The sequence below is a fragment of the Protopterus annectens genome, chromosome 8.part1 (assembly GCF_019279795.1).
Source record: "Protopterus annectens isolate FY-2018-M chromosome 8.part1, PAN1.0, whole genome shotgun sequence".
Classification (NCBI taxonomy): Eukaryota; Metazoa; Chordata; order Ceratodontiformes; family Protopteridae; genus Protopterus; species Protopterus annectens.
The window spans coordinates 373,845,520-373,869,064 of NC_056742.1; the positions used below are offsets into that span (position 1 = coordinate 373,845,520).

Below are 23,545 nucleotides of genomic sequence, written 5' to 3' on the forward strand. Positions count from 1 at the left end.
TGTACTGCTGATCTAACCAGCATATCCTATAACTGAAAAGTTCATCTCTACTTGATTCCCAAGTAGACTATTCTCTATCTGTAAAGCCTAGCACTTACTCCTACAGTACTTGCACCTTGATAAAGCACTCTTATTATAGATAGTACCCCACCAGCCTAAAACCCACTTCCCGGAGTCCTTTGAAAGTTCTTTATCTACTACTTCTAGTATGTCGAGGATCAGTTGCTAGTGTCCTCTCCAGCTCAACTGGTGAACCTGGGAATATTGAGGCAATGTTACAATTGCCTCATGTACACAGACAATCCTCTCCTTCTCCCACAAAACACAAATACATGCGAGAGATGCAACTATACGGCCAAACTGGAGGCTGAGCTCTCTCAACATAGGACTGGCAAGACCAGACAGGAGGAGAAGGTAACCACCCACAATACATACCCAGTCACACATGGTACCATCACAACTTCAAATCATACACATACTCACACAAAGACATACTCGGAGGCTCTGATCAAAAATTTACCAAAACAGCAGAGGTCACCAAAGCAGACACCCAAACAACTACCACCTCACGACCCAACACATGCAACACATAGACCACACAGTCAGAGTGTCAAACAGTCACAGCCCTTAAGGCCAAACAAAATGCCAGACACACTTGTCATTGGTGATTCCATAGTCAGACACACTGACGTCCCGCTCACCAGACTGAGTAAGGAGAAGGTCACAGTAAGCTGCCTGTCGGGCGCTAGAATCCGCCACATAACGCAAGCACTCAGGTCTCTCAACAGCAGGTACAAGTACGACTCAGTCATTGTCCACGCTGGTGTCAACGACCTGAGGCGTACCTCCTTGGACTACATGAAAAGGGACATCGAGGAGCTCTCTGATTATGTAGCCCAGGCAGGTATGACCCTGACCTTGAGCAGTATCCTACCTTCACCTAGAATGATGCCACAATACAGTGATAAGATGATCAGCTTTAATAATTGGCTTAAATTCTGGTGTCATTCAAAGGGGATCCAATGTCTGTCTGCCTGGGATGACATGCTGGACAAGCCACGCTGCTCAAGGGACGGCTTGCACCTGTCACCCTGGGCTTCGGATATTGGCAAAGGCTCTTGCCACCCCATAGTGCCTTTTTAGGCAAGGCTCAAATTCTAAACCTACCACCCTAGAACACCAAAAGGAAAAAAACTAAGGGTAATGCTGCTCAATGCCAGAAGTCTCAATCTCAAGATGCACGCACTCGAGGCCCTTCTCAATATGGAGAACATCGATGTCTGTGCTGTGACAGAAACCTGGTTCAAGGCTCCTGAGAGCACCCCAGCACTAACAGGTTTCACCTCATATCATGCGTTCCGCCCCAAAATCCGGACAACACCAAGAAGGAGGGGGGGTGTCCATATTCATAAAGGACACCCACACCTCAAGGTTGGTGGCAACGCATGATGCATCGGAGACCATCCAGGTGCAATTAACCATAGGCAAGACTGCTCTGCAATTTGTAGCATGTTACAGGCCACCCTCTCAAACTCAGGAACCTCACATGGCCTTCCTGAAAACATTGGAGGGGATAAATGTATCTCCAAACACCATCATACTAGGTGACTTCAACTACCCTAATATAGACTGGGAACACTACTCAAGCCCGAACACTCTAACCCAAAGATTCCTGGAGTTCATAAACTCAAATGCCATGGAACAACTAGTCACCATCCCCACAAGAGGTGAAAACATACTTGATCTCATCATCACGAACATGGGATCAAAATGTTCAACACCGGAAGTATACCCCTCACTGGTGAGATCAGATCATAAACTAATCTCGCTGGAGGTCCTCATCCTGCCCCCACCTGAAACAAAAAGACCACAGTGAAAAACTTCTCAAAAGCCGATTTCACACTTCTAAAAACTAGTGTGGTCTCCTTTAAGGCCCCTGAGCCAGTGGTAAACATTACACAAACCGCTGAATCACTTACAAATGCCTTCTACCAGCACCTACAGGACTGCATGGATCAGGCAATCCCAAACAAAACTAAGACTCTCTGTACCAAAGGCAAGCGTCCAGTCTGGTGGACCCCAGCCATAAACAAGCTCTACAACAAAAGGAGGAAGCTACTACAAGATAGAGCAAAATCCTTGAAAGGTAAGACACCTTTGATCATTATAAGTAAAAAACTAAGAGCTCTCATAACATCATCCAAGGCAAATTTTGAGAGAAAAATCGCCAAGGACTCTAAAGACAATCATAAGGCCTTCTTTAGCTATGTTAGAAACCTAGGAGGAAACTCCCAGATATGCTCAGAATTAGTTCAAAATGATGTGAAAATTACTGAACCTACACACATTGCTAACATACTGGCTGACAGGTTCAGTGCAAACTTCTCCCCTCCCCAAAGGAGAGATATCTATTCCAGAGGATTGTAGCCCCCAAACATCTCCAACACCCAGGTGAGAACTGCCCTCACTAAGGCAAAACACAGCATCCATGGGACCGGATGGTGTCCCGGCTGTGTGCTTCATGAACTCAATGAGGAATTAAACCCACAGTTAGGACAGCTGTTTAATCTTAGCCTCACCTCAGGATACGTACCCAAGGAGTGGCGCACGGCGACTGTGGTCCCACTTCATAAGGGCGGTGCCTCCACAGACCCTGGAAATTACCGCCCCATTAGCTTGACAAGCCTTATCTGCAAAGCCATGGAGAGGATCATAATGGAACTCATAAATAAAGACATAGGGAACTTGCAGACTTTGGATCCAACCCAGTTTGGCTTTGTCAAAGGCAGATCCTGCCTCTTAAACTTGGTTGACTTTTTCGAGACAGTCACCAAGGCCATTGATGAGGGAAAGGCAGTCCATACAGCCTACCTCGACCTGGCAAAGGCCTGTGACACAATACCCCACTCAGGTATCATCGAAAAACTCATCAGCTTGAATGTAAACCCATACATCACAAGATGGGTTGCAAACTGGCTAAGCGACAGAACCCACAGGGTCAGAGTTGCTGGAGCCATGTCAGACTCAAAGCCTGTCACAAGTGGTGTCCCACAGGGCTCAGTCCTGGGTCCACTCTTGTTCGGCATCTACTTTTCTGAAGTACAAGCAAACACAGGAGGGTTATGGCTGACAAAGTTTGCAGATGACTGCAAACTGGGCGCCATAGTCGAAAACACATCTGACACAGATATCCTCCAGAAGGGCCTCACAGAAATGGATAACTGGTGCCAGAGCCATGGCCTGAAGTTAAACGCCAAAAATGCATAGTCATACCCTTCGGGAAAAACAAGGTTACCCCTAGCTACCATATAGATGGCAATCCACTGAACACAGAAAAAGTCATCAGGGATCTGGGGACCCAAGTTGACAGTAGCCTTTCGTTTGACACTCATGTTGCTAAAGTAGTTAGGAAAACCTTCTATATCGCCCACCTGATCATGAAGGGATTCACATCTAGATCAAGGGAGGTCATCGTCCCCCTGTACTCATCACTCATTAGACCTATGATTGAGTACAATGCCCCATTCAGAATGTATCTGACCAGACACCTAATGCAGCTTGAAAGGCCCCAAAAGTTCCTCACCAAAAGGATAAAGGGTCTCAAAAATATGTCTTATGCTGCCCGACTGAAAGAACTCCAGCTCTATTCAGTCTCATACCGCTTGATCAGAGGTGACCTGTGCCTGACATATAAGGCCATGTCAAACCCAGATTTGATGAATATGCTTCACCTCAAAAAATCTAGATCCCTCAGAACCACAAGGGCGGGAGACTTAAACCTTGACACGGTTATAAATAGAACGTGCTGGAGGGACAGATTCATCACCCAGAGACTCCCTATGCTGTGGAACAAAATCCCGGTACATGTGAGGCAGAGCACCTCGCTGGCCTTGTTCAAGAGGAATCTTGACCAATGGATGGGAGATCGCAGATATACCCCAGGGATTACTTCAGTGTCACTGCTTGACAGAGGCACAGAAAAATGATAGGCATAGTTTTTATTCAAACTAAAGGGGTGGCGAAAGCCACATAACTATGGGCTAGGCTTATAAATGCCCTTGGGCAGATAGCCTAGTATGAACCTATGAACCTATGAACCTATGTCCAATATTGCTTTGTTATGCATTTTCTTTTTGATGCTGTGAAGAGAAGCCTGTCTGTTATATAGTATGAATGCACATTTTAAACTCTATTCATATATTCAAGCAAACTTTTTCTTTCAGCATATTTACAACAGAATTAATTTCAGCCTCATATTTATAATATCTAACAATCTGATTGGCAGTAATTTATGATTGGTTCACTGTTATAGTTTATTAGCATTTTCCATCTGATTGGTGTTTATGCTATATGATCCCATTTGTTTATTCACCCTGTGAGAGGTTTACCATTGGATGAAAATAGCAATTATATATTCTAACAGGCAGGAACGTATGATAGGTTCTCTGTTCATATTATATTAGCATTTTCCATCTGATTGGTGTTTATTTCACCAAACCTGATTGGTCCTATTATGGGAGGGGGATCAATCTATGTATTTTTATAGGTAAGTTTTGTTCATGGTTTTGATGAGACCTTACTGACAAAAGCACCTAACCATGTGTGTTTTTAATGTGGATTTTTATTAAACTTCTGTTTTTCTAGTGCTAAGTGGTCATTTTGTTATTTTGGTATTTTTTATATTCCTGTGCTGGTTTGGAGCTTGTTTTTATTTTCTTAGTACATGTTAGACAATGCCATGTGAATATTTTAGCTAAAAAAAGCATTACATTATTGGTTTGTGTCAACAGTCTGTGGCATTAATTGATTCATAAATGACGCATTATATAGATAAGTAATTCCAATGTAATGCAATAATTATGTAGAAATATTACCAATATTACAACTTTAACAATAAGCAACAGTATTTTGGAATGAGCAGTAAAGAATATGTTGGAAAAGCACAGTACTGGATATAATTTGCCAAAATTCAACCATGTTAAACATAGAAAGGAATGAAATTTCAGAGGAAGTTTACAGTGAATATTTAAATAGTAAGTACAGTAAAGTAAAAAGTCAGACACGCATTCTTTTGGCAAGAAATGGTAGTCGGGGTGATAAAATCTTACAGTTTAGTCATGCATATGGTACCATTACTTGTCGAGTTGAATATGTTTTGCATGATGAGTTAAGTAACAATTATGTAGTCACTTCGTGGGATGTTTATAATTTAATGAGCTTGTGAAGGTTAGTGTTCAGAGTGCACAAATAATATCTTGTATTTCCACCATGAAAATGTGGTTCAGTGTGTTAGCACATTACCCTTCTAAATACAGGGTTTGAACTAGTGAATATTAGCAGGGAGGCAATGAGTCTTGGGTATTAAAAAAAATTGTACTGTCTCTATAACTTTTTATCTCAGGCCACTGAATTTTTTTGATGATGAAGCAGCCTTGTATTTTGCAGGAAGATTCTGTGGAGAACCAGGCTGGATCTATAATTGTACTGTCAGTCACTCTAATCTTTGTTTTTTTGTGTGTCACCCCACAGATCTGCTACCTGGGCACATCCTTCTCTCTCTCTTTATCCCTTTGCAATTATATATATATATATATATATATATACATACACATATATACATATATAGATATACACACACTCACACACACACACACACACACACATATATATATATATATATATATATATATATATATATATATATATATAGATATATATATATATATATCTACATAAATACATACATATTTTTATGACATAATCTGTAACTGCATAGCAACACACCTCCTACCTGATTTGTAACATAAACGGTCTAACAAAAGAGAACTTACCTAAGGTTACTAACACGGATTATATGCTGCTAAGGGTGGAACACACTCTTTAACATGCTACTACCATGGAAATGAACCCAACACTCAAAAATCAGTTTTCTTATTAGGTAGTAAATATACCAAGGTACTACTTTGTGGTTTACTTTAAGTAAGTCATGTTCCCTGAGGTACAGAAATAAAGACCAGCCACTTGAAATTATCTGCTTTAAGCCTAAGTTTCCATAAAATACATAAAGTATTTAAAACAGCACTCAGCACACAATAAATAGCACCATTCCCTCGTAATACATACATATATATATATATATATATATATATATATATATATATATATATGGTCTACTTCAAAACATTGAAAGCCCACAGTGTCAAAGATCAAATCATCAAGATGAAAGCATTGAAACCTCACTTCAGCAAATGACCAGATTTTCAAATCCATTCCCAGGGTAAATAATCATACCACAACCAACAAAAATGAAACTGTACCATCCCTAACCAACCCAGGTGGAGGACTACACCCCCCACCCCACAATCACCCTAACTAAATATATCAATTCCAAGATCGCACTACAGTTGGGAAAACAGCAAAGTCCATCTTGTTGGCCAACAGGTTACTTACCATGAGAATTAATTCGATGATCCGACTGTTTGCTGAAGTGAGGTTTCGATGCTTTCATCTAGATGATTTTGTCTTCGATATTGCGGGCTTTCGATGTTTTCAGGTACACCCATAGATATATATATATATATATATATATATATATATATAAAGGTGCACACACACACACACACACACACACACACACACACACACATACTGTCATTATACCATTCTAAAGTTTGTACATATCCTTGAAACATTGCCTAAGTTGCTCTTTAGATATGGTTTGTAGTACTATTCTCTATCTTTATGACTTCACTATAAGTAAAATCTGTATTATTCTACACTAGCTCTTTCATGGAGAAAAGAAACTGCAACTCATGGTGTGACATACCTCTCAACCTCTCACACAAGAAATCTAGACAAAGCCTAAAAGAACAGGACAAGAAAGGCCCAAAAATAGGAACAGATTTTAAATATTTCTCTTACAAACTTGAAAGTTTCTAGAATAACATAAATATTGTTAACATGCATTTGCTCAAGGATATGAAGTCTGAAACTCAAATGTATGTTATTATGTGTGTCATTATTTAGTGACTTCAATCCTCAGGGATTTGCCAGAAAACTACAATTTTTATGAGGAACATTTCAAAAATATGAGGCAAAAATGTGAACATACTATGAAAATCTTGACAGCTGAGAGGTATGCAGTGTGCCTAGAAATAATTTAAAGGTCTGGCAGGATAATAAAACCTATGTTAAATCAGTGAGATTGTATACCTTCTCCATAAGCATTGATATACTGTTTGTATAGTTCTTTCAGCCCAAAAGTATACTTTAGCACCATAATGTGCAAAGAAGCAAATCTGCCTTAGTATCATTTTATAATTAAACACCTCCACTGTATGTATGGAGAAACTACCCCATGTCATACCGCTAACAATACAAGGCAGAATTCTTAACCCCTGAATTACTGATGGTGTAAAGTAACACGGGCACCTTATGCTACCACGGTCTTGTAGTCCCATTATAGTTGGAGCTGCCCCTGACCTTATTATACTCTATGTAAGCTTTACCTGGAACAGTATGTCTGCCAACTAATGCCCCAAGTTTGGAAGCCATTTGTATAGTCACATAAGCCTCTGTTGATTCTTTGTACTGACAATTACTTAGCATACCCCTGCAATGAAATCTGTGCGTGTGTGTGTGTGTGTGTGTGTGTGTGTGTGTGTGTGTGTGTGTGTGTGTGTGTGTGTGTGTGTGTGTGTGTGTGTGTGTGTGTGTGTGTGTGTGTGTGTGTGTGTGTGTGTGTGTGTGTGTGCATTTGTAAAGGATAAGGGAGTCCAACTGTCTTAACACAACCCTTTCAAGTCTTAACATAACCCTTTCAGTCATTTACTTCACCCTGACTTAGACTTAATGCAGATGTCAGTAATATGATTGCTAATAACCTCTTCTAGCTACCGCCACCAGATCAGCCAATAAAATAAGTCCCTCAGATACTGAGGCAAATTCTGCAGATGACCTGAGCATGTAGGTCCAGATTATTTAACACCTTCCTCCTTGCTGTCTGGAGAAAAGGGAAAACCTAGAAATATCAAATAGATAGTCCTGAAAAAGAATATTAAGAGGCTACAGACTTTATTTTTTTAAATTAATCTTCCTGTTGATCTTGCCCAAATGGACCTCTAAAGGAGTAGTAAAGTAATTCTTTATTAATGGATGCTCTCTCGATAAAGTGTGGAGACCATTTATGAGTTAAGCAGATCCTTTCATAATGATGAAGTAGGAATGTTTTTTCATACAGCTTGTCCCAATCTAATTGCATTTTTATTCTGTGTAATATATTCTAAGAAATCAAAGATAAGGTGTTACATTAGATGCTATCTAGCCAACAGCAGCATTGAGAGGGCAGATCAATAACTCTTAGTGTAAGCTTTTCAGCCTCTCCGACTTACCACATTTTTTTTTAGCATTTTAGTTCCATCTTACTGTGGAACAGCATCTCTGTCTATCCCATGGTCCCTGTCCCTTGAAATCAGCACATGAGCTTGCGTTCTGTATATTCCACATCTTATATTATATTACACTATTATGTCCTTTGGCTTTTTATATACAACACCTAACGAGACAATTACTTCTTGGAATTTATTATGACATTTTTTCCTTGACATATCAATACACTATTAAAGGAAAATGGAATTTCCTATGAAGCGATTAGGTGAACTCTGATCAGAAGGGCACTATAATTGAAATGCCAAGATGTAGCCTTCCTACCTTTCTGCTGAATAACCTCCTGGCCTCCGTTGGGTGGCAGGAAAGCATACATGAATGATGGCTCTCAAGAAGGGAAGGGATCTGTTGCAACCATGCATGCCATCTCACCTGTTCCTTTGCCACCTTTACTTACCTTGCCGTACTTATTACCCTTTTCTGAATGATTCTTGTACTTTATTGTTATGATTTTTAACTAATAAGATCCTTCTACACCTCCTGCAACTGTACACAAGGTGTTGCACATTCTTCTTTTACAAGGAACATTTTACTGTATGGTGCTAATCACATGCCCATGCAATTCTGTAGTGTAACATACCCATCCAAAATTATTTTCATATATTTAGTCCTTAAATTCCTCCCAGTAAACAACTTTTCTATTATCCCCATAATTAAAAAACTTAAGTATGACAAGTGTACTACAGTTTGCCTCAAAAATGAATTTACTTAAAGAAGTTAAACTGTATTCAGCTCCATTTTAATGCCACACACAGGATGGTGATTGCCCTTTGACCTCATTTGCCATCCTGTGACATCATGTCATACATATCTCATTACATTCTGGATGGAAGCAAGCTCATTTGCCACATGGTGACTTCCCTTTGACCAGAGTAATGTTGAACATTATGGAATCCATGGCAGTTACCAGTGTGCACACTATTCTGCAAGAGTATTCAAAACAGGTTTAGGCAAAGAAATTTATAGAAACCACAGAATGACCAGACAGAACAGTGACTTAAGCTTCCCTTAAACTATAAGTGCAGCCATTTAAAATGGAAATCCATTACCTTAAAATGCAAATAGCTTAATATAATCATCTGCTGTTTGCTAACTCCAGCATCAACAATAAATCCATTGGGCTTGTTAAAGAGTAGGAGATGGAACTAGATGATGCTGGGATCTATGTGGGAATATAGCCAGTTTTCAGGGACCTGTGTATGAGGAGTGAAGAGGATAATGACTGAGGGGAATTCAGTCACCTTCAGCATAGGTCTCAACCTCTTCAGAAGCCAGTGTGGAACACAGATCCTAGCAATGTGTGACAAACATTCAAAATGTGGAACACCCTTTTTTCGCACTGAGTGAAAACACACCATTTCCATGGGGCCTGGTTGAAGCAGGCTTTTTGCCAAAAGTATTACGTTAGCAAATACTGTACATTTGTTAAGATTCAATAAGACACACGTCAATAAATAGTTAGCAGAAACCATTGATAAAATGCAATATACTCAGTAGAAAGTCATTACACAACAATATTCAAGGGCTCTTTAGCACCTGCTTTTCCAACCCCTTCATATCTTCTCCCAACTACAAAAGTTAACTCATCCAATAAGGGACATCAGAGCAGAAATGTTTAAAATATTGCTGCCATGACAGAATAAGCAAATGCGAATTAATATACACTTTCTGAAATAAAAGCAGTCTATAATTATTTAGTAAATATAATGTACCACCTTTTCTCCAAAAGTAACCAGCCCAGCTCTCAAAGAATCGGGACAAATCCAGAAATAATCAGGGGACACAGTATCTTGACACATTGACTGAATAGAGAATGTGAACAGAGAATTGCTCTTATAAACTTAGCAAGTTGCTTAAATAACTGAATTTGTTAACATGCATTTTCCTGAAGGATATGAAGTCTATGTCAGACTTTTAATATTCACTAATTTGCCAGAAAACCACAAATTTTATGAGACCAAAAGGCAAGCATCTGGACATTCTGCAAAAATTCTGTAACTCCAATCTTATCTGAGACAATGTTTAATCAGTCCTGCACTCTGCACATTCAGCCACTTCCCTCAGCCCAGTAAGGGAACAAAGCATCTGCAGCTCCAAGTTCAGCAGTTCACATCCCCCAAATGCAATCAGGGAGAAAAAAAAAAAATCATCCCAGCGACAGCAGCACCACCACAACCATCACAATTCCCGAATCAAGTAAAACGAATTGTAGTTTTTTGCCCTCAGGTTAGTAGCCCAGTGTACAGCCAAAACCGTACCTGATGAAATGCACTTCCACAACAACTCCTATTCAGCAAGTGCCTCCCTATCCAGTCTCTGTACCCCATCCCTCTTACCCACGATCATAACAAATGAACTGCATGAATGTTCAAACAGTTCAGTAACTATACGATAGCATGCATTCAGAAAAAAAAACAGCTGTAACTCTCAATGTGTTCTTTTCTGCTCCCTGCAATATCATTTTTGAAAGTATTGCAGTGGCATGAAAACTAGTACTGGCACACGATTGACCCCATTTTGTGCCTCCTGAATGGCTCCCTTTGCAACAGGAACATATGCTTGATTGGCTTGTATACAGCAATGCAGATTGACTTTAATTGCAGTATACAAGCCAGTCAAAAATTGTAAAGTGGAGCTACCAGTGTTCAAAGCGGAACCGTGGAACAGTGAGTTAAATCGATCCCAAATGCAGAGCATTCCGCACAATCCAGAGAACTTGGCTGCCCAGCTCTTCGGGGTTTTGGGTAAGGAGTGTGAGAATGGTACAGCTAATGATTTTGTTTGCCTATGAATCCAGTCAATCTTTGGGGACCTGAATAAGGAATATGAGAAAGATAATTGCTGATGATTTGCAGCCAAGGAAGAAAAGTTAAATGAAAAAAGAGAAAATTAATTTGTAGTCCTGTCCCACGCTGTTCTGCTAGTGAGCAAGGAGAGCTATTACCACATTCCAAGGGGAGATGCAATATTTTATAATTATTTGTAACCCAATGTTATGGGATTTTCAGCACTTTTTCCAAAGCCCAAGGATGAATCACCCAAACAAATCCTTTAGTATCTAGCAGCGAAGCATTTATAAGGTCATACATTATGAAGCACAAAATGTCCCGAGTCTTAGCCCATTTTATAGGGAAGGGTATTAAGCAATAGATAATCTCTAAAAACTTTGACTAAAAGAAATGAAACTGAGTCATAAATGCATCATTTCATTATTCTGTTCTCAACTAAACTAAAAATGGCCTGACTTTTTTTAAATAAACAACTCAAAACTATTCAAGAGTATGATTACATGGCATTCTCATATACTAGTCAACAAAAATGGATCAAAGTTGTAGTAAATCAAGTGTCCAGTAAACCAACTAAGTAGAAAAAAACTGACTTATAAATGTTAAAATCTTTAACATACAGCAAAGCTTTTGGATTAGAGCCTTCTTCAGTGCAAAGTAAAACTCAAATCAGTTAACACAAGTTTAAAAGAATTCAAAAAGATAAACATGTGACACAGCCCCAATCACAATCAGTGAACAATTATTAAGTTATTATATAGAATATATGACCATACATATAAAAACATACATTTTAGTATCCATATTGCATTTTCTTTCTGACTAAAAGTGGTTTAATGCTCACTGCAGAGTTAATGCCTGGCATATAATCAGCTTGTAAATGCACTATCTAACTAAATTCTCCAGATTCTAAAACATTCTTTAAATCACCACCTCGAATGTTTCTATAAACTAATGCAATATAGATAGTAAAATGTATGTTTTATGTGTATGGTCATGTATTCTATCTAATAACTTAACAGGACTTTAAGAATGTTCTGATGCCTTCTGGTTTTAAATTGAATAATTGTTCACTGATTGTGATGGGGGCTGTGTCACATGTTTATCTTTTTGAATTATTTTAAAGTTGTGTTAACTTATTTGAGTTTTACTTTGCCCTGAAGAAGGGTCTAACCCAAAAGCTTTGCTGTATATTAAAGTTTTTACTGTTTCTAAGTCCATTTTTTTGTTGTGTTTTATTCTCAATTATTGGTGCCATTAGCAGGATGTGTGTTTGGGTAATTGCTATAGACCACATAAAAATCTCACTTGCTGCAATTTTTTAAGAAAAAGAAACACTCATAATCTAAGAGAGGACATATATGTACCAAGACATGATCTAGGCTTATTCTGATTTATTCCACAACCATGGCAGGATAACTTTATGTTAAATATCTGAATGCAAAAATACAAAAGATATGCCATACTGTGCAGCAGACTAATAAGGACTTGAGAGGTTCATCGTCATACTGTTCATACAGTCATATTGTTATCATACTATCATTGAAATTGATTTACACAAAAAGTATCCCATTGCTCGTCCTACAAAGACCCTGTGGGATTGTTAAAATTATTGTATAACATACTTAGGAAAAGCATTCTTCTCCCAATAATCTTGCCCAAGCTATACCTTAGGTCTGAATTAGTAATTTTATATGAACAATTGATTATAGACAATAGCCTGACAATGAGATGGATGAAATTAAGACATTCAAACAAAAAGGAACTAGTGAGCATAGCAAGGCAAGATATATGGCAATACATGAGTAACTGAGAAAGGAATTTCTTGAGTTGTATTATGGTCATGTTGAGGAATTGTGGTTTGGAATATTTACATGATTATTTGAAAAAAATCAAATTGTGTGCATCCTGTATACATCACCGGAAGATGATGGTTCTTACGTTGCAAAGATTTAGCCACTATTTAAAGAATACGTTTGCAAGAATGCATGTAGAGTACTTCTGTAAGGAAAACAATGCAGAATACTTATATATGTTGGAGAACAGATAAATTAGAAGTTTGAAATACAAGTTGGCAATGTCTGAAATCAAAGAATATGTTTGGGGGAGTTTTTAAGAAATGTTTGTGCATGAAGACAAGACAAAAATGTGATAAATGTTTTGGCATACTGTTCAGTGTATGTACATTTAAGGAAATACCAGTGAAAAGTGTTCGGATGAGAAAAGGATAGTGATTTGTTTGATAAGGCGCAGGACTATGTCATCAATGCTTTCCATTCAAGAACCATACAGTATAAAGCAATGTATTTTCATCAAAAAACAAGACTGCATGACCAATGGCTAAAAATAAAACAAAAATAACACACACAAAAAAACATACTTGCAGTGTAGTAGACCCGAAATAAAACACTATATTAGTGTCAAAACGTATTTTATTCAAATGCTTTCATCAGATAGACTTCTTCAGAAAAATTAACGTGCACTCTAAAATCACAATATTTAAATAGTGTACGGCCCAATAAAAATTCAAATTCAATTAAACATCAATTATCTTAAAGTAACAGCAATAATCGACCATGTTGAAAAAATTATTTAAAAATACACTCATAGCCCTTGAATAAAAAGTATTAGATGTGGAAGACCTCAAGAAAATATATGCTTTAAACTTTTTCCTTATTCACCATTAATCTTTGCTCTTAAAAAAACATGCTATATTAATAGTTTCATTAAGACCAGGGAATGTATCTGCATTTAACCTAACGTGACATTTATTTTCACAAATTTCTAACCTGTTCTTGTAATATCCCCCTCTCATATCAAAGGGAACTTGTTGAATAATAGAAAATAAAAACTTTTTGTACTTATCCCATTTAGTAGTATGTGTCTAGAGGGTGTTGTTGATGTCCTTTACTTTTATAGAATATATATGTTCTTTGGTTCTCTTTTCTAGGCTATGGGTTGTCATCCCTATGTAAAATGCTTGACATTCCGAGCATATCCCCTGTAAATTTACAGGTATATCTTTCTAAAACTTTTATAGTGCATTTAATATGCTCTAAATATATATAAGGGCTCTCATAAATAAATCTGCAAAACATACAAGTTCCACACGTAAACATCCCTTTTTTTCTTTTTGCTAAGGGGGTAATGCAACTCTAGTGTAGTCTTTCTGTAAGATAGCTTTAAAACAGTTACTTCTCTTGTATACAAAAACAGGTTCATGAAGTATGGCTTTAAATACATCATTGTCCCCTTCTAAAATCTTCCAGTTGTCCCAAATGACATCACTAATGAGTTTGCTGTCTACAGATATATCCGGCATAAAAGCTGGTTTCTGTATCACATCAAATTCAACTTTGTTTTCCTTAGGTGTACTATCGTATTTCCCAAATAATATTGGTCTAAATGAAGTATCCCCTTTATTGCTTACTTGTACAGCTACAGCACACAAAACTTTATGATTATAACCTATCAGGGTAAATATAGAAATAATATTCAGTACTTCATTTTATATTCAATATCTTTGGTTGTCATTCTGGAGACCCTAATGATTTGCCTCCTCAGAATGTTTTTCTTAATAAAATAAGGATGGCCACTTTTAAAATGTAAATAACTGTTAGAAAATGTGTCTTTCTAATAAATGGTACTAATTGTTAAATCCCAGTTTAAGGTCACATCCCTAGGGTGAATTAAAAACAATTCTTTCAGTTTCTTCCTGGGTAGCTTCCATAATGAAAAACAGGTCTTCAACGAACCTTTTATAAAATATCATTTTGTCAGAATACACACTAGCAGTCAATACACTGGTTTCCCACCATCGTAGTACAAGGTTTGCAAATGCCAGGACCACTGTTGTTGCAACCCCTTTGATCTGTTTATAATATCTTTGGTTAAATAGGAAAAATTATTTTCTAGCATCCTCTCCATAAATAAGCAATACAAAGAAATACTGTCACTGGGAACATTAGTGTTCTGGGTCAGAAACATCGTCAAACTATCTACCTCCTTATCCTGTGGGATACAAGTAAATAATGAACACGCACCTATCGTAACCATTCTAATATTTGTGTATTTATAATCATAAGAATTTTTTACTTTATCCAAAAAATCCCAGGAATCTCTTATATATGATTTCAATGTTTGTAGTAAAGGGTTCAAGGTAGTGTCAAGAAACAAAGAAATTCCTTCTGCCACATTGTTGGAGGCAGAAACAATGGGCCTAAAAGGTGATTTTCCTGATTTTTATGAAGCTTGGAGATGCCAAGTAGAACCCCAACTTTAGGTTTAGCCCCTTTTAAAAATTCATAAATTTCTATACTTATGTCATTATTCGTTACCATTTCATATAGGGTAAAATGAATATTTCTGTAACTTTAATGAATAACATCTACAGTAACTTCAACATATTAATTTCTGTTATTTAATAATCTCATTCATAGTAGCAATATAAACGTCAGTATCCAATACCACCAACCCGCCCACTTTATCAGCCTTCACAACCCTAAGGGTATTCTGATTCCTTAGTTGATTGAAGGCTGTCCTCTCTTGAGGGGACATGTCGTAGTAAACATTTGCATTTCTATTATTCAATGCATGTGTAATACTACTTTCACAGATCTTTTCAAACACTTTAATGGTTTTATTTAAGACTGGGTTAAAAATAGAATGTTTTTGCAATATATCTGATGAAATAAAATCCTTGAAAAAATATTTAAGGTTCAGTTTATGAGTATAATTTTTTTTATTCAAGAATCATGATGGTTAAATTCACCTTATGACTAGGTACAAAATTTAATCTTAAACTAAGTACATGGAGATGAACCGAGTTCATATCAAAACTAGACAAATTAGTAATGTTCATGTCTGAACTTACTTGTATAGTGTTATTCAAAAGTCTTTTGTGCTCCATGCCCCCTGTTCTTCTGATTCAATGACCGACTCCGTTCTCTCCCTCATACATAGTTTTTTGCCTTATTCTGATTGTTGGAATGTCCACATTATTGGACTGTGCACTATTTAAATATTGTGGTTTTAGAGTGCATTTTATGTTTTCTGAAGAAGTCTGTCCGATGAAAGCATTTGAATAAAAGAAGTTTTAATGCTAATACAGTGATTCATTTATTTCAGGTCTGCTACACCACAGGTGTTTTGTGTGTGTGTGTGTGTGTGTGTGTGTGTGTGTGTGTGTGTGTGTGTGTTTGAGCAATTTACTTGTATTTTGTTCAGAATGCTATGGACCAGAAGGAAATTTGAAAAGTAAATTTAGTTTAGGGTTAGTTTAGGTTTTATGTCAATGAGTTGTTATCTAGTTTTGCTATTTATAATAATTTAACGTTTTTGATATGTTATTATCAGAAATACAGAAGTAATAAAAGCAATGCACAGTATCAGAACAAACCAGGATCTATTATGCACTATTGCAAATAATAAACTAAAAATATCAGCACAGACAGAAAAATCTAGAAGATACGTAGATAAATAAAAAGGAAAATTACAAAATAAGCAATTCATTGATCAAAAAAGTGTTATAGAGAGTTGGGAAACAAGGCAAAAGGAATAGAAACAGAACCAAAAAAAGAAGAAATAGACACATTTTGGAGAAATATCTGTGAAGATCCCGTGGAACATAACAAAGACACTGAATGGATAGGAGAAGTAAAAGAAAGAATAAAAAGTTCATATGTACAGGATATGAAATGGGATGAAGTAACGGCCAGTGAAATTAAAAGAAAAATAAAAAAAGCTCTTAAATGGAAAACCCAAAGCCCAGATGCAGTACCTAACTTCTGAATAAAAGTATTAACATCTTTACATGAAGATTTAGCCCTGAGTAAGAACTATTTATATGTGAACCCCAAACAGATGCCAACCAGGTTAACAACAGGAATAAATTATGTTCCTCCTTAAGAGTGAACCTGTGAGCTATATTATAAACTACTGACCAATAACTTGCCTTCCTATGATGTCTAAACTATACACTGGAATTGATGCTGACAGAGTTTAATGTCATTTAGAAGAAAATTTAATCATGGCAATAGAACAAAAGGGTAAGAAAAGAAAGTCATATGGAACAAAGGATCATTTGTTGTTAAAACCATGAACAAACTGATACTACTATAAAAACACAAAAATGGCAACGTATCAGCTTATCCGAAGGTAAACAAATTACCATAACTATGGTAATAAAATCACCACAAACTTTATTCCACAAGTAAAATAAATAAGTTAGCGCTTTTGTTTAAATGAATGTTAAACTTCTTCAGATCATTTGTTGTTAAATAAAGTCATAATGGAGAATATTAAAAATGGGAGGAATCTAAGTAAGGCATGGATAAACTACAAAAAAGCATTTGACAGCATCCCATATTCATGGATAAAAGAGTGCTTACAAATGTATAAGATACACCCTACACTGATCGATTACATTACAGTGACCATGAAACAGTGGCAAACCACTTTGCACATAAGCTATGATAAATGAAAAATGATTATCCAAGAGATAATAATTCAAAAGGGAATATTCCAAGGTGACTCTTTGTCACGATTGCTCTTTTGTTATGCCCTTAACCCATTAAGCTGTCTACTTAACAGGTTAGCTTTAGCTACAAATTGGTTCCCAGAGAACAACAAAGTGTAAAGGCTTCTCATCTTCATTTTGTGGATGATTTAAAAACTGTATAGTTCATCAGATGAGGAACTGAAAGCACAACTGCAAGTAGTCAAAATGTTCTCAGCTGATATAAGAATGTCATTTGGTCTTGATAAATTTTAGGCAACCTTTAAAGCAGGAAAACTGCAGCACCAAGTAAGCATCAGTTTGGGACAATAATGTGATATAAAAGAACTTGAGCAGAAGGGAGTGCATAAAATTTGGGAATTGATGAAGGATCAACAATAAAACAAGTAGAAATACGTAAAAATATGAATAAAACTTGGTAAGGAATATTTTAGAAGACCAATATTAATAACGAAAATATCCTTGATATCTAGGAACAAAGTCCAAGCTGTAAACCAATTTGTTCTTCCTTTTTTAACTTACAGTTTTGGGATGACAAACTGACCCTAAAAGGCATTGGATCAGTTAGACAGGAAAACAGGAGAAATGCTTCATGTTTATCAAATGATTTATAAAATCAGTGTATACCAAAATTATATATTCCCCTTTCTGAGGGAGGCATAGGCCTCTCGAAACTGATTACATGCATAGATCTGCAATTATAAGACTGCATACATATCTATTGACCTCAGAAAATCCAAACATAGTGAAAGTTTTAAAACACGAGGAGAATAAGTCTAAGATGACTTCCCATGTTAATTTAGCAGAAGTATGTAGGTGTCAAATGGGAATGGAAATCAAACCAGAAGTAGATAAAAAACAAGCAACTACTGAATACACCAAAAAAAACCCCCCAAAAAACAAAAGAATATAAGGTGAAGGATCAGGTAAGAAGGCAAGAAATGTGGAAAATGCATAAATATAGTTGCAAGTACAGACAACGCCTAGAACAACCTCATGTCGATCAGGATCTAATACAGGAATGGTTAAGAAGAGGTAAATTTAAACCTAAAGATGAAAGATTAATACTGTCAGCCCAGCTTAGTGAACAACGTACATGTTGGCTTACAAAGTCCATTGAACATGTCAGAGAATCATAGGATCATAGGAGGTTACTAGGCTATCGACTCAGAGGTAATTTCACAGGCAAATACAGGTTTTATAAACAGAATTGGAAACAGTCGCACATCTTGTTGCTGGATATTATACAGCAATGGCAGAAGGGCTGTATACTGAAAGGCAATGTGGCAAGACTGTCGCACTGGGGATTGTACAAACATTATAATATTGAAGTAGCTGAGAAGCACTGAAAATGTGAGCCAGAAAGCATATAGAAAATGATGAAGTTTATATCATATGGGATCACCATTACCAACTGTTAAGAAATAGATGCAAGAAAACCAGAAATAGTCCATGAAAAGAAGACAAGGGTAGCATTGATCACTGATATTGCAACACCCAGTGATTACAGTGTCTTACATATAGAGAGAGACACAAAGTCATAAAATACAGGATTTGCAGGCAAAAATGAGAGCAATATGGAAGAAGGATACACAGACAGCTCTAATAGTAGTAGGATTCATAGATTCATAGGCTGTTACTAGGCTAACAACCCAGAGGGCCTTTCTAAGCCTAGCCAAGTTTTCCTGAAAAAAATAATGATATCCTTTATCCAAATATGACATTGAGGACCAGGCATTTATAAGTTACCTCAGTCCATAAGAAACATGGGTGCTAGGCTCAGTGTAAATTTCCTATTCCCTATCCAGTGGTTTAGGTTGCACTTAAACTTGGTAACAGACAAACTCAGCTTCACATGGATGTGAAGCCTGTTCTATAGGAGGGCAGTCTCTGGGAAACACATCTGTCTCTCCAGCATGTTCTGTTTATGTCACAGACAAAATTTAGGTCCCCAGACAGATTTCTGTTACAATTTGAGCAATGGGTTTCATAAAAAAGAATTTACAGTCGTGTTTAGATATATTACCGATAGATGTAACTCCATATGAAGAGCAGAAGGAGTCAATTCTGGACATATTGTGGGTGCTGCGAAGAGCACTTTTGGCTAATATCAAAGATTGAAACATTAATAATTTCATGAACTTTATTCATACTCCAGTTTAGGAATGGGATCCATTCCCATCCTGGTTTTAGAAACCCAACATGATCATAACCTATAAAGCTTCTTATGTCTAGTCTTAATCTCCATTGCTTTTTAGACATAATCCTAACCTTCAGGACTTAAGGATAGCCCTAAACTTCAAATTTCAGAAGTGCAACCTTAACATCTAAATTATTTTGGCTGTAACCCCAGCCTACAAAGCTATGCAAGTGGAATGCTAACCTCCAAGGATTCAAAGATATTACCTAATCTCCCAGGTTTCATTATGGTCTTGAGAATTTATAGATTTTTTTTTTTTTTTTTTTTTTTTTACAGAAATGTGCCCGTGTTATCCTTCTTTACCAGAGGTGAATCAGAATGTACCCTGTCCTAATAGTTACCTGTTTGCCTTTAAGAGCACTTTTCTAATCTAACACTTGGAAGCTTTGCTACACTTGTACTGCATAACCTCTGCTTATTTATATTTAAAGACTGACATAGATAAAGCCATAATACTCATAAAGAACCTTAAAGTAAGTTTCATCTAGCCCATTTTGTAAATAGACCACATCATTTACCTAACAGGAAGCCAGAGAAATGATCAACATAAAATTCTCCCTTAAGTACGACAGTAGATCTATTAATCTTCCCAATAATCTGTGTCAGGAATGAAGCACAAACTGGAATTAGCAGATTCCATAGTGCAAGAATTGCATAATGGCCAAGAGTTAGCAAAAGGTGCAGGGGACTAAAATGTGCCAACAAAGATAGTTCTTGGTCTAGTCATTTGATCTCTGCATGTTTCTGTTGTACGGTTGCACACAGGGAAAGTAAATTTCTATTTTCACCTTATTGCTTAAGATGTACATTTTGTCAGTGAGAATTAACCTGCAAGAAAAAAAACACTCCCATCTCTCAAATTTGTCAAGGATCTGTGCTTTAGGGTAGATTATCCGAATAGATACCAGGGGTATATCAAGTTTATCAATATTATCCAAATTCCTGGTAGTTATTCCTTATACTGAAAGGAGTATGCCCCACAAGTGGTTGAATTTGTCAGTGTTTTACTGTGGGAAATACTCTCTGAAGATGAAAAATGTATCAAGACCAAACAAAAGACAAACTGTGGTACAGTGCAGTTTCACATCCAAAGCAGAAGGGAGCACTGCTGCACGCTTGAGGTACAGAATTATAGAAGTCACATGGGAAGGTGGCAAGTGACATTCAAATCAGTAACTCATATGCATGGGAGGGATCAGTCAGTGCTACGCAAAAGATGACGGAATCTTTAGTAAAGAAGGTAGGAAAAATTAGTATTAAGAAAATGGAACCAAGAGTCAAATATAAAGATATATAATCAATAAAAACTGAAAGTGGAAAGGTACTGTATCTCAAAATCTAGTGGAGGTAAGAATGTGAGCTGGTTCAGATATGAATAAAACTGCAAGTTTCAGGGCTGTGAAGCCTGTGTGAATTGGTTTGGTGTAGGCAGGGACAGAAACAGTGATTCAGAAGGCTTGACTTAAATGCTTCAAAGGTCTAAGTACTGATAATATCTAGTTAAAATTACATTAGTTCATTCACTGATAAACTGCTTAATCCATTTTAAGGTCACAAGGAGTCACAGTCTATCCCAGCATTCAGAGTGTAGAAGCAATAAATTAATCTTGAATGTGGCAACAACCTATCAGGCAACTGGTGCACTCACTCACTCACTCACTCACTCACTCACTCACTCACTCACTCACTCACTCACTCACTCACTCACTCACTCACTCATTCACTCACTCACAGTACGTACACCTATGGATAATTTGTAGAAGAGCTGATTCATGGATTGCATGTCTGTTGGATGTGAGAGGAGACTTAATTCACCTAACCTATTTCAGGGATTTTGAAAATGCTGCTGATTGTATGGTAAAACATAATGGATAAAAGTGTGGGACATTGAATTCCACCAAATGATTTTTTTTGGACAAAATGTTTGAAAATGTGACTCTGAAAAACATTCAGTGTCATTCAAAACTGTACATACACTTATGATTCTTAACACAGTCAAAGTCTGAAGAGTCAAGTTATTATAGGAATGTCTGTCTGTCAGGGGGTTTGAGAAATAGGAAACATTAGATAAGCAATTTTTACTCAATATGCTGGCACCTTCTAGTGCACCTGAAAACATGAATATGTTTTAGCAGGTAAACTGTGAACACCTATAAGTGGGAGTTAATCTTTGCAAGTATTAAGAATTGAAATATGAGCTAATGCTGATAAATCTTTGTCTTTCAGCACCTGCAAATCAACTAGTGCAAAAGGAGGACAGCCAAGAGGGTTCGGTATCTTTGAAAACCTACCATTACTACATGAAAGCTGCTGGAGGTAAGCAGTCTGCCAACAAACAAATCTAACATTTATATTGTTTAGTACATAACCCTGCAAGGAGTCCTCAAACAGAAAAACAATTATTCTCAGTGTGCTTGTGAGAGCCACCTGCTGGTGTCTGTGTTGACAACTGTAGCTCACATAGATCTTGGGGAGTGTACCTTTTTGTTGACTGTGGTATTAACAGGTTACTCATATTTTGCTTTAATAGCTTCCACTTCCTCGTTCATTGGACCTTTCTTTTCAACAAAGTGCATTGATTAGAGTAAAAGTGATTAACAAGTAGACCTTAAGAACTGCAATTTTTCCTTCTTGGGGATTGTAATTGTTAAAAGGTGGTATGTTGATATGGAGGGCAACACTGTTTGGCTCTATTAAAAAGTAGCTATGAAATATAAAAGCATAGGAGAACCACCTGTTTGATCTGGAAGTGCCTTGTTATTTGCTTTAGGATTAATGTCCATATATATTGGTATGAAGTCACTTTAGGAGTAACTTGTAAATAGTAGGTGTGGACCAAATGTGACACATTAACCTAAGCACTATTTATGAACATCCTAGTGCCATATCAACCCTCCCTGTTGTTCACTCAGCCTCATTGTTTTTACTTGTGTTAGTGATCTGATGGTATGCAGGGTAGTCCATGGTCACCCTTGGAGTAACGCTTAACTTATTCATCCACACCTCATGAACTGTTGGTCAGTAATCTTGGATATTTTATTATCAATACAGGAGACTATTTATGAAATGCACTGTTGTAACCTTTAAGAGTGCTATGACATTTACTGATACTCAGCAGCAAATCGAATAAAGAAAGTATGGCTGGAACAAAACGTTGATATCCAAATCTGCAACTGACTGAAATGCCATTTCTCCAAATGATGTCACTGCAGTCAGGGTTGGCAATTGTCTCAAGGTGCAGAAGCCTTTGTACTAACTGTATTAATGCTAGCAAACATAAATTAAAGTTCTGTACATTCGGAGTGTATGTGGACAGGACAGGCCATTAGAGGAAAAAGTCCAGGTTTTAAAGGTGTATCAGTTGAGTTACAACAGTGAGGTAAAGAAGAAACATCTGTAATTCCACTGCACACTAACACAGTGATGAAATGTCTTTGATCAAACAAGACAGCAATTACCATTGTCATGATAAAACCTCTCAACTAACATCGTGGTAACTAAGACAGATAGATACATGCACACCTGTACATAAATAAACACTCGCACTCGCACACACACCCACACACACATAAATATATATATATATATATATATATA

The 23,545-nt window shown here is 37.0% G+C and overlaps 1 protein-coding gene across 1 annotated transcript in view; it reads left to right on the forward strand.

Moving 5' to 3' along the window:
* The window catches only part of ABCC12 (ATP binding cassette subfamily C member 12), a 1,155,696-nt gene that overhangs the window by 877,448 nt on the left and 254,703 nt on the right, over positions 1-23,545 (forward strand). Inside the window, exon 19 of the mRNA XM_044081948.1 lies at positions 22,175-22,264. Coding sequence (XP_043937883.1) covers positions 22,175-22,264 — 90 coding nt within the window. The remainder of the gene's footprint in view (positions 1-22,174; positions 22,265-23,545) is intronic.